The sequence below is a fragment of the Bison bison genome, unplaced genomic scaffold (genome assembly GCF_000754665.1).
Source record: "Bison bison bison isolate TAMUID 2011002044 unplaced genomic scaffold, Bison_UMD1.0 scf7180017864389, whole genome shotgun sequence".
Lineage (NCBI taxonomy): Eukaryota > Metazoa > Chordata > Mammalia > Artiodactyla > Bovidae > Bison > Bison bison.
In genome coordinates this window covers 6,793,593-6,811,243 of record NW_011494961.1, presented here as the reverse complement: position 1 = coordinate 6,811,243, position 17,651 = coordinate 6,793,593, and the positions used below count along the sequence as shown (strand labels likewise).

Below are 17,651 nucleotides of genomic sequence, written 5' to 3'. Positions count from 1 at the left end.
TTCTATAATGCATATATTTCCCCTGGTGGCTCATATGGTAAAGAATCTGCCTGCAATGCAGAGACCTGGGCTCGATTCCTGGGTCGGGAAGATCCCCTGGGGAAGGGAATGGCAACCTACTCCAGTATTCTTGCCTGGAGACCCCCCTGGACAGAGGAGCCATATATAAGTAAGGTGTAATACTAATGGTTACATCCTTCAACTATCACATAGGTAAAGAATGAAAAGCAGAAGGAAATGTCAAAGGTTACAGAGTGAACTGGGTTGGTGAATTTCATCTGATCTAATCCAGAGCTTCTTAATCTTGCCTGGAGCCCTTTATGGTGACATGAGGGTGCAGATATCACACACTAAGGGGGAGAGCATATGAATGATTCTGTGTATGTCTGAGTGTACAGTTTTGTGAGGGCTGGGGTCACTTGGTGCAGCCCACCTCTCCCCGCACAATGGAAACCCCTGTGGTCACCAGTGCTTCTCAGCAAGACCTCCCTGTTTAGTCTCAGGACAGGTGTTTGGCAATAAATGAAACCTTGCCCCAGATCAACGAGGCCTGGAGATTCATCAGCAACAGACCAACCAGTGGGGAGCCCTTTTAATTATTTTGTGTTGACCATGCATTTAATGATACCTTATTATGGATCCAATTACTTTCATTCATGTTGCAGAAACAACCAAGAGTGGTCATGTTGCTGAAATACTGTATTCTGACCCTATTCTTATTTTTCCATCCCTGGGAAGCCTGCTATAGCATATTCTTGGTCTTGAAGTATCATAAGTACAGCATTTTTGCTAGATAGTGATATAAAATGCTCATGTTTTCATGTGTGCCATATTCATTTCTGAAGCTTGTATACTATTATACGAGACTGTGTTTCTACCAGAAGCTACCTGATGGCACAATCATTGGGGTTCTGAGACTGCTATGAAAAAGAGAAACACTTCTAAGGTTTGCTTCTGCTTTTCCTTTATACACACTATTTTTTATTGTTGTTGTGAAGTTAATAAAAATGACTTTCTGTGCAGTATAGGTCTCCCCCTCCCCATTCACCCATTTTGACCTGAGTTAAGAACATACATTAAATGAGTTACAAATGGGAAGTTTTGTCTTATTCTGAGATGATGTGAAAAGTGAGGCGTGTTTATAGCAATCTAGCTATAGAGAACCTTCACAAGTAACAGGTTCTTAGTTTTAAATATAAATGCTATAGGGACATTGCTATTGTACACATTGTAGAGAAAAACACGAACGTGTAGCCTGAAACATATACAACAGATCATACAAAAACGTTAGGAGTTGCAGGGCAAGTTGTAGGAGCGGGGAGTAGACGGCTGTGCCCCCCTTGCTAGTCACGGGTGTGTAAGTGATGTACCGCCCTTCCTGGGAGGTAGGTGCTACATTTCCTGTTTCCAACACATTTTGTTCTGCAACTCTTTGTCCAGTGACATGGCACCGTGCTTCCTAGTTCAGGGCTGAGCCTCGGAATTTCACTCATTTATACTTCTTTCAGGAGATTATGTTCACATCTTGTTCCTTCTACTTCGGTGACATTTGATCTAACGAACACATTTTTCTCAACCTGTTAAACAGGGATCCAACTTAGGCTATCTGCCCCACGAGGACTGCCCTGACGTGTCAATTCTGGAGAATGTGCTGTGTTTCACCCTTGAAACACTATGGGAGGGCTGGACACCTGTGGGGTTTTGATCAGAAGTATTTGGCACCCACATCATTCCTGGGCTCTGCTTGAGGACTGGGGAGTTTCAGTGACTTTCCTGTGTTCCACGAGCACACTGGAAGGCCTTTCTGAGATTTCTAAGTAGCCCTTATGGATGCCTCCTTTGCACTGCTCAGAAGAAAGAAAGAAAAGAAACCAGAAACAGTTCGCTTTTAAATCAAAAGTTATGATTTTATTTTTAATATACCAGAAAAAAAATATTTCTTTTAATGTCGTGAAATCAGCACTTGAAAATGACACTTCCAACATTGCTGTGATTTGCTCTGTGAGGCGTATATGGGTGGTCTTTTAGTTGAATAGAGGCACTGGGTCCTCTAAGAAGCAGAATCTTCCAGTGGTTTTCCAGGTAGCAGTAAGCAACCTCCTGCCTGAACATGCCCAGAGAGCAGACCCGTTTGAATTGACAGGCTTGGGCAGCACTATGAGGCTACTTCTGGAGCAGTCTAGGGTTCTGTCTTCTGGGAAAACGTCTCCAGAGACACCAAGCATTGAGAGAATGACAGTGTTCAATACCAGCATGAGTTGGGACCTTGAAATCCTGGCTTAAATATGTTGCAAAAATGGCCTGTGATTTATGCAACCAGTTTCTTTAACCAGTTGCTTCAGGAACTGTTTACTACAATGTAGTTTCGTGTTTGAATTTCTATGAAGTGCATCTGATGTGAAGACTTTTACTTGCCCAACATGAAATTAAACTGCCATTCTTAAGACTTCCCCAGGCCCCCTGAACTCCACCACAGATAGGTTCCCACTGTCTGTTTCTTTAGTGCTAGAATAACTTGTTTCACTTTTTTTAAAGTAGAATAATTCAGGAGGAAGGGAGACCTGGGGCCTATTTTTCCCTCTCTGTGAGCCCTGAATTTTCAAAGTATCTGAGGATGAAGCCAGTAACTTGGTGATTCAACAGGCCTGTGAATAGTCTTTGATGCTCTGCACAGGGGTACCTAACTGGTCTCTTTAGCTATGGGTTTTGCCATATGGCTCAAAGATGTTTATAATTGGCATGTTACAACTGGCATTCAAGAAAATGCTAGAACTACAATGATTCTTTTTTTTGCTAAGTATTGGGTACCAGCATACAGAGGCTGTTGGTTCACTGCAAGACTGGGACCTACCACTTCATCCTGATTGTCAGCACAAAATACAGTATCATTGCTTTATCAGCTCTCACTTTAATGTGTATGCAACAGAGGCCAAAACCCTGTGGTGCATTCTTATCAAAATCTCTTTTGGTTGGTGATGGGTCTGAGGCACAAAGAATTGGTTCCTGTATACAGCTAGAAAAAGGACAGAATACCACGTTACAGGAGACAATGACTCACAGCACGAAAATAGGCTCTACTACCATCCTGAATTGATAGCAAAATATTTATTATTGAAAACAAAAAGATCGGACCACTAGACTTTCATCATAAAGCTCTCACACAATTGTACTTTTCAGGATGGAAACATTTTCAGGGAAAGAAGTGTCTAAGAGACAGGCACAGACCATGCACACACAGCTCAAAGCACTGAACTCAGGGAGGTGGTCTGTTTGACCATCTCCACTCTCCTAACAGCCCTCTTGAGTCAGCACATGACCAACCCAACAACTATGTTGAAGATTCATTAACCAAACTCGGGGCGGGGGAGGGGGCAGTGTGCTGGAGCCTAATTGCGTCTGAAGAAAGGCTGTTCTCTCATAACAGATAGCAACCTGAGCTTATTTCTCCCTGGTAACCCAGCAGTCTGGAACCAGACCAGACTTGTGGAATATTCTATTCCAGTGTAGTTTACTCCAGGTGCTTTGTTGTTCTTAATGTGACAGTTTTTATCTTATGATGATAACACAGCTGATTTTTTAAAAAAAATTCTTTTTTTCTGTGAGTCTCTTTCCTAGAAGTGTTCTTCCATCCTGTTCTGCAAAAACCCCCTCAGTAAAGTTCCAGACTCAGAGCCACATTAATAGAAATGATAGGGGCTATAATTTTTTCTTTCCCCATCAGCAACATATATGAATGTATTGTCCCTGTCCCCTCGTGTCTATAGCAGTGTATGATTAGAAGGTTTTCCCTGGTGGCTCAGATGGTAAACAATCTGCCTGAAATGTGGGAGATGCGGGTTTGATTCCTGGGTCGGGAAGATCCCCTGGAGAAGGGAACAGACAGTTAGAAGGATGGGAGTAAATTAACTGGAATAATCACCTCAATACATGATTTTTGAATATAGTAGTGGCTCTGTTCTCATGAGCAAACTAGAAGGTCCAGATCAAACCTCCTGATCTGTGAACAGAGCATTTCTCATTAGAATGTTTTTCACTGCAAACTCATAGACTTGGGTTGATGCTCAGACCTTGTGTATCAAATTGCATGATTTATGTCTGAAATGAAGATTTGGTTTAAAAAACTTTTTCAATCCAGGAATGTTTTCACGATACTGGAATTGAAGTGCAGTGGAAAATCTTCAAGAGAAAGGAAATCTATTGCAGCATAGTGGGGCAGCTATAAAAACTTGCCTGCCCAAGTTTTTCTGGAATGTTAAATGACAGCAGGATTATCTATGTGGCAGTCAATTCTCCGATAGGCTTCAATTTGCCATGGGGTAGTGGTCCTGCCTCATATATTAAAAGAATTAATCACTTAAGCTGAGATGTTAAAAACAGTGTATTGAACCTGTAATATCAGAATTTCAATTTTTTTAAAGGTATGATTCTTTTCCCCCTCCCATGATAAACATCGGAAATGCCTTTAGATATATTTCGCTAATTTTAAAACTATTTATTAGACATTCAACCTGTAAACAAAATTTCTAAATTATCTCATAAGTAGACACAAGTATGAACCTGTACCAAGATGAAAGTGCTTTGGAAGCATCGGAGTCTGTTTAAGGTCTATGATTATTTCCTTATTCTAACCTGCATTAAAGGATCACTGATAAATCAATGGATTAAATCATTAAATTAAATTAACCAAATAAGCTCTAACGGTCCTTCAGTTAAATTCAAGTCAACTGTTATTTGGCCTTTTCCTCATTATTCTGCTCATTTTCTCTTATAAGAAAAAAAAGCTTATTGCACAGTATCATGTATTTTCAAAGCTCAAAATAACATTGTTTGCATCCTAATAATCTATTAGTTGTTATAGCAGGACTTGTCTTTTCAGTCCATGTCAGTTTTTGCCCTAAGAATACATTCTTCGATCAATGCATCTATAAACCCATGTCAAGACGTCATAGATTGTTCACAATAATTTAACACAGACATAACAGCTTCCCTTCCCTGCATACAGCCCACCCTCCATCCCATCAGTCATGACTTGGTTTGCACGGATTCTCTGTTCATGGTTCAGACCATTCACACAGAATGGAATAAAACTTTATTCTTTTTAATTCCACACATAGACGAGATGCTGAGAAAGCCCTTGTCATCTCTGACAGAGAAGCAGAGCAGCTCTGTTTCATGAATGACAGCACAATTAAAGCTAAAATAATATAAAAATAATTTGAAAAATCCCTTTTCTGTACACACTCAAAGCAAGAAAGCTAAACAGCTTCTTTTTCTGCTAGCCAGAAAACATGTTTCTATTTATTTGGGCTTTTAAGTTTGGTGGACTTCACATCTGTGTGTATATATGTGTGGTTATGCATGTCTAATCTATGCAGTGTAGTAGCCCCTAATTTTTACCTAGTTTGTCTAATCATTAAGCTATATAACCAATTAGAATACTATTATATCACATTGAACAACTTGACATAATTGCTTCTTTGAAATGCAGGAACGTTTACACATTTATTTGGCTTGTAAAGGACTGAAATATTACAGATATTATAGTATCTAGCTTTTTTTAAAAGAATATGGCTCTTAATAAGTTGATTTTCTGAATTTCAGAGCGTAAGTCCCTTTTCAAAAAATTTTTGAAGCTGACTCAAAAGTAGGAAGAATGTCTTCTGATTTGGCCAAAAATATGGTGAATATTTTATATCATTTAAAATTTGAAGAATAAGTCTCGGAGGGGGCCGTTTGTGTGTCCACTGTTCAGCTCAACTTGCCATGAAGTGTGTTTGTCAAAGTATCTCCGCTTGACCAGCAGAGGGCACTTTAAACACCTCTGCATTGCTTTAGGAAGCAAAGGCAGATGATACAGAAACACAGTGTTCACCCAAGATCAAGGACAGCCCTGTGGGTTGCTTTGTGAAACTCACAAAAATATAGACAATATGGGCTGTACCACAGGGTTTCATTTGGAAAGTTATATGTGGAGTCAACTATGGAGGGGTGTACTTATTGTGTCTTACATTGATCTTCAGCTCATTCCTCTTTCCCAGCTCAAGAACTTCGGTGTAGGGCTGCAACTTTTTATGGGTAAGAGAGTCTATTTTTCAAATAATTTGGTTGAGTTGTCTGTTTTCTATTCTATATTTATTCTTCTGTTTGAAAGCCCAAGGCAACTGAACAAAGGATGCTGTGTCCTACCCCATTTAGGGGTAGAAATAAAACTATCAGAAATACTGAGATCGGAGCTGCCCTTTCAAGAGTTGGGCGACACTGTTTCCTTCCTCCCAGGGAGAACCCTGGGAAAATATTGTGCCCCGTTTTGTTATGGTGAACTCACTAGACCGAGGCTGTGCTATGAAGGGGGACGAGTCTTTCTCTTAGTTGAAATGTAGTTTATCATCTGTTTTCTCAGGAGGTGATTAAGACATCTTTTCTCACAGGGGCTACAACCCGTAACCTTTCTGAAAAAGTACTTTCTGAAAAAGTTTTGCAAAAGCATTACTCTAGGTGTACACCCTGTGTCCCTTCCATTTTTACCTTTTCTGTTGGCTCCAGTTTAGTGTCAAAAAAGATTATAAAGGATTGTAGGTATGTGCTCACATGGTTTTTAAGTAAACTTCATTGATCCTTAGAGAAATATAACAGTAAATTCATTTTTTCCATATACTGTTAATAGCTTGTTGGCCTTCTCTCTGCCTCTGGCCCACTTTGTTCTCATTTGTCCTAGAGTTGACAGATAAAGAGGGAATGGGGTCTTCCAGCAGCAGTCCTTTGAGACGGAGGTGTACTCAGTGAGTCCTCACCGGAAAAGGATCACTAACTTACTGGGTTAAGTCAACCTAATTATCCCTAAGCTGCCTTGGGTTGTGTGTTTGCTCATATGTCTTGTTTTGTTTTAGCTGCACCATATGTGATTCCTTGTGCCATTTTCTTTTGTCTGTTATTTTTCTTGATGACCCTGAGCTACGGCTTCCTCCTCAGTTCCGACACTAGTCAGCTTTCGTTGCTTTCCTCATCTTGCTGCCGATGTAGGCCTCAAAGAAGAAGTGGCAGAAGAGCACGAAGTAGCTGAGGTACATGAGTGAGGACCAGAAGATGTTCTGAAAGTGAGAGTAACACTGGTCATGCTGCATCCACTGGAAGACCAGGTAATTAATGACACAGCCTATCAGCATCTGAATGATCTGGGACAACGTGATGAACATGGCGAACTTCCGGGAGACTCGGAAACCTGCTGCTCGCAAGGCATAGTAAGAGTACATCACAGAGTGCACGCTATAGTTCATAGTCATAAACCAACCACCCCCAGCAACCATGTCCTTGTAGGAGTACCAGGAGTACAGAAGCACAGTGATGTGGTGGTACCAGTGCAGGAAGATCAGCTTCTGCTTCCTCAGAATAATGAATATTGTATCTCCTGGAAGACACAAACAGAAATGGACGTGAGCCCCCTGACTATACTCCGTATCAAGAAGGTGAATGAACTTGTACCTCAGAATGAGATGGATTTGGGTTAGACTTGTGGACGGATATTTACTAGCTCGGTGACCCTGGCAGGTTATTCATCCTACTTTCTAGTTTCCTCATCTGTAATATGGAGATAATAGGTTGGAATTATTTGAGGATTAAATAGGATACAAAACAGGCACATGGTAAGCACTCCATAAATGTTACTGTCAGAAAGGTGTTTTGCACACAATCGTATTTTTGATTTGGAAGGGACACTAGAAGTATATTGTCCATTTCCAATGAGGCTGTGCATTTTAGGAAATATCACCTGGAAGAGAGTCAAGTGATATTCATTAATCAAGAGAAACAAATTTGAATTCAAGTGCCCAGTAAAATGTTCTTAGGCCGCTCTGGAGTAATAAAACCACCTTTCTTTGGTACACGACAAAAGTACTCTTTAAAAACATATCTTTGTAGGTTCCCTATAAAATGTGAAGCCTTGACATATGGAAATTAGAAAAGTAAAATTTAAACAAAAGGCTATTCCTGGGTAAGAGACAAAATAGCGGAGTAGGACTTGAGCTTACCTCTTCTCACAAAAACATCAAAATCACAAGTAACTACTGACCAACTGCTGACAGAAAAGATACTCCATATCCAAAGACAAAGACATCACACCAGTCAGAAAGGCCGTTATCAAAAAGTCTACCAAAAATACCTTTTTAGGCTATTTACATATAAGTAATATTATATAATGTTTGTCTTTCTGTGTCTGACTTATTTCACTCACTATGACAATCTCGATCTATTCATGTTGCTGCAAATATCAATATTTTGTAATTTTTTAATGACTGAGTAATATTCCAGTGTGTATATGGAACTTATTTACAAAACAGAAGTAGAATCACAGATGTAGAAAACTAGGTTATGGTATGTATGGTTACTAGGGGCTAAAGAAGGGGAGGGATAAACTGGGAGACCGGGGTTGACTTATATACACTACAGTATAGAAAATAGATAACTCAGAACCTGCTGTAGAGCACAGGGAACTCTACTCAATACTCTATAATGGCCTATATACAACCGATTCACTTTGCTGTATACCTGAAACTAACACAGCACTGTAAATCAACTATACTCCAATACATTTTTTTTTTTTAAGTCTAGAAACAATAAATCCTGGAGAGGGTGTGGAGAAAAGGGAAGCAACCTGCACTGTTGGTAGAAATGTAAATTGGTACAGCCACCGTGGAGAACAGTATGGAGGGTCCTTAAAAAATGAAAAATAGAACTATCCTATGATCCAGCAGTCCCACTCCTGGGCATCTATCCAGAGAAAACCATAACTTGAAAAGATACATGCACCCTAATGTTCACTGCAGCACTACTTACAAACGCTAAACACGGAAGCAATGTAAATGTCCATCACGAGAGGAATGGAAAAGATGTGGTGCATATATACAATGAATACTAGTCATAAAAAACGAGTGAAATAATGCCATTTGAAGCAACGGATGAGAGATTATCATACTAAGTGAAATAAGTCAGAGGAAGACAAATATCACACAATATCCCTTATATGTGGAATCTAAAAATGATACAAATGAACTTATTTGCAGAACAGACTTCAAAAAATAAACTTATGGTTTCCAAAGGGTGGGGGAGGGATAAATTAGGCATTTAGATAATCAACAAGGGCCTACTGTATAGCACAGGGAAATCTACTCAATCCTCTAATAATCTATATGGGAAAAGAATCTGAAAAAGAATGAGTATATATATATTTATAAGTGAATCATTGCTGTGTACCTGAAACTAACAACATTGTAAATCAACTGTACTCTAACATAAATTTTGAAAAGTTAAAAGACAAAAACAGAAAAAGAACAAAAATTATCTTCTGTATTTACTGGAGGATAATAGGTATTATTTTGGTAGCAATGAATCAAGTGATAAAAAACTGAGAATGACACTTTCTTCTGCAATTAACTCTGAAAATGCTTTACAGGATTATCCAAAATCTCAGTAACATTAACCCCTTGAAGAAAAAGACTAATGTTTCTTTGGCCTAACTCTCTCATCTGAGCTATTTTGGCTACCCCAAAGACCACTGTTCACATCTAAGGTAGAGAATTTACATTATTGAAGCAAGAATGGTGCTCATGGAGGTAGATGATAATGATTCTCTGAAAAACCTAGGGATTCTGAAAAATATACTTTAGAACACTTACATAAAAATAGATGAAGAGCAGGCACATAACAAATACACCCAATTCCATTAACAAGTACCAAAACAACAAGCACTGGGATGTGGGGCAAAAGCAGGATTTATGTGGCAGATGCTTCATTCTCTTTCCTATCTCTGAGGTTTTCAGATATGAGAAAAATCAATATCCTTCATGACCTTTGGTGACCTCAACTTCTTTGTATAACAAGGATAACTAGGTGGTCCCTCTTCTTATTCTGAAATTTAATTAACTACAAGGGGAATTAGTACTTACCCTTGTCTTATCCCTTATTCTTCAAGGATGCCCTAAAACATTGGGTACAAAGGAAGGTCAGACAATGTTGGATCTTGGAAAGACTTAAGGTTCTGATGGGACCTTAAGTAAACAGAAAAGATAAGATTGATGGGAATGTAAATCGGTACAGGCATTTTGAAGAACAGTATGGAGGTTCATTAAAAAACTAAAAATAGAGCTACCATATGATCAGCAATCCCCCTCCTGGGCATATACTGTGAAAAGACAAAATCTCTAACTCAAAAAAGTACATGCACTCCAATGTTCATACAAGCATGATAAACAACATAAGTGTCCATCAACAGATGAATGGATAAAAATGTGATATGGCAACCCATGCCAGTATTCTTGTCTGGGAAATCCCATGGACAGAGGAGCCTGGTGGGCTACAGTCCATGGGGGTCACAAAGAGTTGGACAGGACTTAACTACTAAGCAACAACTACTAAACACACACATGAAGGAATATTACTTAGCCATAAAAAAGAAATACTGCCATTTGCAACAACATGAATGGACTTAGAGAATATCATAACTGAAGTCAAAGACAAACATTATAATGATATCACTTATATGTAGACTCTAAAATATATGCAAATGAATTCATTTACAAAACAGACTCACAAACATAGAAAACAAACTTATGGTCACCAAAGGGAAAAGTGGGAGCAGGGCATGGGAGAAATTAGGAGTTTCATTCCAATCCCAAAGAAAGGCAACGCCAAACAATGTTCAAATAAGCACACAATTGCACTCATTTCACATGTTGGCAGATTATGCGCTCAAAATCCTTCAAGCTAGGCTATAGCAGTTCATGACCCAAGAACTTCCAGATGTACAAGCTGCATTTAGAAAAGACAGAGGAACCAGAGATCAAATTAGATCTGGTAGACAGAATGCCTGCAGAACTATGGACAGAGCTTTGTAACATTGTACAGGAGGTGGTGACCAAAACCATCCTCAGAAAAAAGATATGCAAGAAGACAAAGTGGTAGTCTGAGGAGGCCTTGCAAATAGCTGAGAAAAGAAGAGAAGCTAAAGGCAAATGAGAAAGCAAAAGATATACCCAACTGAATGCAGAGTTCCAAAGAAAAGCAAGGAGAGATAAGAAAGCCTGAGTGATCAATGCAAAGAAATAAAGGAAAATATTAGAATGGGAGATTAGAGATACCAAGGGAACATTTCATACAAAGATGGGCACAATTAAGGAGAGAAACAGCAAGGACCTAACAGAAGAAGAAGAGATTAAGAAGAAGTGGCAAAAATACACAGAACTGTACAAAAATGACAATTAATGACCAGGATAATCATGATGGTGTGGTCACTCACCTGGAGCGTGAAGTCAAGTCGGCCTTAGGAAGCACTACTACAAACAAAGCTAGTGGAGGTGATGGAATTCCAGCTGAGCTATTTCAAATTCTAAAAGATGATGCTGTAAAAGTGCTCTACTCAATATGCCAGCAAATCTGTAAAATTCAGCAGTGGCCACAGGACTGGAAAAGGTTAGTTTTCATTCCAATCCCAAAGAAGGGCAATGCCAAAGAATGTTCAAATTACCACACAATTGCACTCATTTCACATGCTAGCAAGGTAAAGCTCAAAACTCTTCAAGCTAGGCTTCAACAGTATGTGAACCAAGACCTTCCAGATGTACAAGCTAGATTTAGAAAAGGCAGAGGAACCAGAGATCAAATTGCCAACATCTGCTGGATCATAGCAAAATCAAGGGAATTCCAAAAAATCTCATCTACTTCTGCTTCGTTGACCATGCTAAAGCCTTTGACTGTCTTGATCACAACAAACTGTGGAAAATTCTTAGAGATGGGAATACCCAACTATTTTACCTACCTTCTGAGAAACCTATATGCAGGACAAGAAGCAACAGTTAATGTTATACATGGAACAATGGACTGGTTCAAAATTGGGAAGAGTAACTTAAGGCTATATATTGTCACCCTGCTTATTTAACTTATATGCAGAGTACATCATGCTAGGGTAGATGAATCACAAGTGGAATCAAGATTGCCAGGAGATATCAATAATTTCAGATATGCAGGTGATAGAAAGCAAAGAGGAACTACAGAGTCTCTAGATGAAGGTGAAAGACGATAGTGAAAAAGCTAGCTTAAAACTTAACATTCAAAAAACTAAGATCATGGCATCTGGTCCCATCACTTCGTGGCAAATAGATGGGGACAAAGTGGAAACAGTGTCAGATTTTATTTTCTTGGGCTCCAAAATCCTGCGGTTGATTACTGCAGCCATGAAATTAAAAGACATTTGCTTCTTAGAAGAAAGCTATGACCAACCTAGACAATGTATTGAAAAGCAGAGACATCACTTTGCCAGCAAAGGTCCATATAGTCAAAGCTATGGTTTTTCCAGTAGTCATGTATGGATATAAGAGCTGGACCATAAAGAAGGCTGAGCACTGAAGAATTGATGCTTTTGAAGTGCGATGCTGGAAAAAACTCTTGAGAGTCCCCTGGATAGCAAGGAGATCAAACCAGTCAATCCTAAAGGAAATCAGCCTTGAATATTCATTGGAAGGACTGATGTTGAAACTGAAGCTCTATTTTGGCCACCTGATCGGAAGCAGTTCATGGGGTCACAGAGAGTCGAACACAACTTGGTGACTGAACAATAACAGCAATGGGATTAACAGATACACATGCTATTATATATAAAACAGATAAACAAAGATTCACTATATAGCATGGAAAACTGTATTCAATGTCTTGTAATAAACTATAATGGAAAATATTTTAAAAACAAAAAATCTGAATCACTTTGCTGTACACCTGGAATTAACAAGATTGTAAATCAGCTATTCTTCAAGAAAACATATAGTCAATTACTACCTAAGGAAAATGAAAAAAAAAAAGAAAAAGCAAACTCCAACATTATTACTTATTTGTTTAGAACAGAAAGGAAGTTTCCAGCTGCTGCATTTCTGAACCTTTTATAAAATTTTCTTTGAAGTCTTCTCTATTGTGAGATGTTTGACATATTAAACCTATAAATGTCAGACAGACTAATAATGATCGATGGTGACAGTAACTCTCAGTTGTATGTTAAAGGGAGACAACTAGTGTTAGGAGACCTGGTGTCTACTTATTTGTGTTAATCTGGGCTATTTTTGTGTGCTTGTCGAAGACTATTTCTGTGTAATTACTACTCTGCACCTCCCTTCCTTCTATGGACTATAATGTAGACACGGTAATTTCAACTTGCCTTTGTTCACAGCAGAAAGAAGGTAGAATTTCCAAGGAATTGTATGTTAAAAGCAAATTTATTTATTTGTAATTGAGACTTTGAGTCTCTAAGTATTAACTAAAATAAAGCCTGTACAATATTCAAACATAATTATTTGCCATAAAATAATGAGCATTTTATCCTTTTAAATTCCTTAGATTTAATTTGACCTCTGTCATCACCTTTATATTAAAACCTTATTGTCTAAAGAACAGTCTGAGTGGGAAGAGTGGTAGGAGACAAAACACAGATCATGAGAATGAGCTAACATAGAAGCTACAAATCTGGAATAGTATTGTGTTCTTCCTGTCTGAGTGGGGGTCTCTGGCTTGATATAAGAAGACATACTAGGTGCTTTTATCTAACATAGGGAGGTGGGGGCAAAGGTCATGCCATGAGATCTTCAAAATGAAATTAATTTAGATACACATAACAGTTTTTCTCAGAACAGCTATGCAGGGTGATTAGATGGAGAAAGAAGATGAGTTTCCAGTAATGGCCCTGAATCTCTCAGGAGTAGCACTCCAATTCCATATCAAAGTTACTGCTTCCAGGAAGGCCACCAATGCAGAGAAGGGGAGTTTCCCTTGAGTGAGGTTCTAGAAAGGATGCCCTGAGACCTCTCACGGTTCTTCTGATATCACAGCTGAGACACACCAGTCATGCAGCTCTGGGAATTATGAATTATTTTTCCTCTGGGAAAAACCACACAATAACTCATTTAATTTGCTGTGAGCCAATCATGCTGATAGCATTCCACATCCAGGCCTCTCAACAGCTACAGAGTGACCGAGAAATGCAAACAAAAGATATTGAGACTGTGAATGCAGTGTCAGCCAACCAATCTTTCTTGGTCAAAGGTCCTGCGGGCATAATGGGAAGAATGTTGGCCAAGTATAAGCAGTGGATCTTCTGACCTGTGAATGTTTTGGGCATGTCACCTATTTTAGCTTCCTCAGGTTCATGTTCTTTACCACAGTCTAACCTTTGGTTTGGCTATTTTCAGTCAAGAGCCAGCCTGAAGCCAGATCTTCCTCTGGTTCATGTCCTTTACCATAGTCTAACCTTTGGTTTGGCTGTTTTCAGTCAAGAGCCAGCCTGAAGCCAGATCACGGTGATCCAGTATCCAAGTGTCCCTCCTGAACTATGCCTGCAGTGCATGTGTTGTCAAGTGCAGCCCTGTGTGCAGCTCTGGAGAAGCTCACGAGCATGTGGAAGCCCCAGCCGCCAAGAGATGGAGCGCCCACTGTGTGTGTGGTTTGTTACAGATGGCTGCGCCCCTGTTCACAGAGTTAGCGGGAGCTCCGCTGAGTCAGAGTTTCAAAAACAATGACGAGCTCAACCGAGCAAGGACCTAGACTCAGAGCAGATGTTTCCAAGTTTTAACAAAACAAAATCTCAGCAGGTTTTAATGTAATTCAAACAGTAGTCAGTCAAAGATTTTGGCACACAAAGCAGGTTGGTGGCTCTCTTCCCCTCACTTGTTCTAGTAGACCATAGCTGTGGAATTCACTGAAATGAGCTCATTGTTCTCTGCTGAGACAGAAAGCCCTTCTTGCTATTAAAAATCCAGTGAAGGGGGAATGTTAGTGTTTAATGGGCACAGAGTTTTCAGTTGGGGAAGATAAAAGTTCTGGAGGTGGATGGTGTGATGGCTGCACAACAATGCCAATGCCCATTATGCAGCAGCCCTGTCACCTAGAAATGGCCAATTTTACATATGCTCCGCCACAATAAAAAAAAAAAAATTACTTTAGTGAAAACTATAGGCAGGCAGGTTTTGGGAGTGGGGAAATAGAGTTTTCAGTATTGAACATGGAAGAACTGTTCTTTTTTCTCTCTCAAGACCTTTTCTTTCTGCTATACATTAGGAAGTTCAGAATAGAGAACTGGAAGCAGAACCGGGAACTTAAAAAATAAGAAAAATTCTAAATAATCCAAATGAATAAAGCTTTCTTAATTAAATAGTAGCGACAAGGTTTTCTAGAGTGTTTTACAGGGAAGGAATTTAACTTCCCAAACCAACAAAAAGCCATCCAAAGCACACATGTTCACTAAACTAGGCGAATTGGTTTAGGATCTATTTTGATGAAGCAGTTTACCTTGGGAAGATAGCTATCAAGTAAGATCCAGGATATCTGAAAGGGAATAAGTCATATTTGAAAATTGGAAAAGGGTACTCAAGACTGAAAATATCTGTATAATGGATCTGAAACCACATGAAGAATTGGTGTCACACGCTACCCTCATTAAAGAGCTGCATCAAGTTTAGGATTTATTTTTCAACTCTTTAGCCCACTGACAGCACTCTAATCCCTTGTTTGAACTGTGAAGGAATGGGTTGTTTGATATGCAGCCTATAAACTGCTGTGGTGAATGGGGCTTCTCCAGGCAAAGTGATTATCAAGCCAATGGCATAAGGAACTACAATACAGCTCCTTTGGGCCTCAAGAGGGAACAGAATTGTGTCTAATTACAAGGTCTACATTGGGGCAGGAGGGAGTAGTATGTTCGAGCCTAGATTAATTAAGACAGGTGACTGACTGCCCTACCCTCCTCAGAACCAACAACACTCCAACAAGACAGAGGATTAGAGCACAAATACCTCTGAGTGATGCAGTTCTCATCCACAAATCCTAACCTTACAACTCAGGTGTCCATCTAGAGTAGAAGCTGGGAGGACAGACAGCACAGAGCGACTCACGCCTTTGAAGGAAAATGGCCACTGTGAATGGGTTGGTGTGGCTCTTCCATGTATTATTCCTTCAAAAGGTAGAAGGAACTTTTTTTATTCTCAAGTCCCTCAGACACAACTGGATAAAACTCAGAACACAGACAAGCAGCCCTGGCAGGGAAATGCATTTCTAGCAGCCAAGACTGAAGTAGCTCCTTTGCAATTAGAGGCCTAAAGGCCAGAAGCATAGAGGTACCTTTTCTGATTAAGGCAAGCAAGAAAGTACTTTTTGAGGGTAGGGAGGGGGAAACTGTGAAGGTGTTCAGGGATGGCATGCAGAGGGAATCAAGGTTCATACATTTACTGTATTCATGTATCTATAGACAATTCTTTATCAAAAAGGTGGGGAGGCGGTTCATAAGGATACTTACACTGAATAAACTAAAAGTCAAAGGGATATATTTCTCAATTTGAATAACTCTTTAGTCTGACTCATAGCAGACTCTATGACTCTAAATAAAAAAATCACTATGAGAAATGTAGACAATCTTTTATCTATACCTGAAAATACAAAATTAAAATGTCCTCACAGAATTTTGACATTGCTAAAAAACACATCTGTAGGCTTTTAGGCATTGTCTGTAGCTCCAAGTCTGAAAAACACTTCTCTAGTGTAAAACTTTGCAGCTAGTGGTCCTAATCTAAATATTAAAAAATAGCTGCCTGGGGACCTGGTTCATAAAAAATTCATATGATAAATTTCTGTTTTTGATAAAGTAGCAATTCCATTTCAGCACTTTAAATGTCTGGCCCACGGTAGGTGCTTATTATAAGTTTACTAAAGGACCCACACACCTATTGTCAAGTTAATCTTTGACATAGGAGGCAAGGGTATACAAGAAAAAGACAGTCTCTTCAGCAGGGGATGTTAGGAAAGTTGGACAGCTTCATGTAAATAAATCAATGCAGTTAGGACACACCCTCTCACCATACACGAAAATAAACTCAAGATGGCTTAAAGACATAAATATAAGACATGACACCATAAAACTCTTAGAAGAGAACATAGGCAAAACATTCTCTAATGTAAATCTTACCAGTATTTTCTAAGGCCATTCTTCCAAGGCAATAGATATAAAAGCAAAAATTAAAGGAGCTAATTAAATTAAACTTGCAAGCTTTTGCACAGCAAAGGAATACATACACAAGAAAAAAAAAAAAGACAACCCACGGACTGGGAGAAAATATTTGTAAATAACATGACCAACAAGAGCTTACTTTCCAAAATATACAAACAGGTCATACAGTTCAACAAGAATAAAAACAAACATCCCAGTTGAAAAATGGGCAGAAGACCTAATAGGCATTTCTTCAAAGAAGACATACAGATGATCCGTAGGCACATGAAAAGATGCTCAACCATCAGTAATTATTAGAGAAATGCAAATCAAAGCCACAATGATGTCTTCCCTCACACCAGCCAGAATGTCCATTATTAAAACGTTTACAAATAACAAATGTTGTAGAGAATGTGGAGAAAAGAGAATCCTCCTACACTGTTGGTGGGAATGTAAGTTATTACACCCACTACCGAACAGTATGGAAGTTCCTTAAAAAACTGAAAACAGAGCTACCACATGATCCAGCAATCCCACTCGTGGGCATATATTCAGACAAAACTATAATTCAAAAAGATACATGCAACCCCTGTGTTCATAACAGCACTATTCTCAATAGCCAAGACATGGAAGCAACCTGGAGTAT

General features: G+C 39.2%; 1 protein-coding gene across 3 annotated transcripts in view; it reads right to left on the bottom strand.

The window, feature by feature from the left end:
• Positions 1-1,881: 1,881 nt before the first annotated feature.
• ELOVL6 (ELOVL fatty acid elongase 6) overlaps positions 1,882-17,651 on the bottom strand; it is a 136,307-nt gene continuing 120,537 nt past the window's right edge. For all 3 annotated transcript variants that reach the window (XM_010858535.1, XM_010858533.1, XM_010858534.1), the window contains one exon: positions 1,882-7,405. In XM_010858535.1, coding sequence (XP_010856837.1) covers positions 6,978-7,405 — 428 coding nt within the window. In that variant the 3' untranslated portion in view covers positions 1,882-6,977. The remainder of the gene's footprint in view (positions 7,406-17,651) is intronic.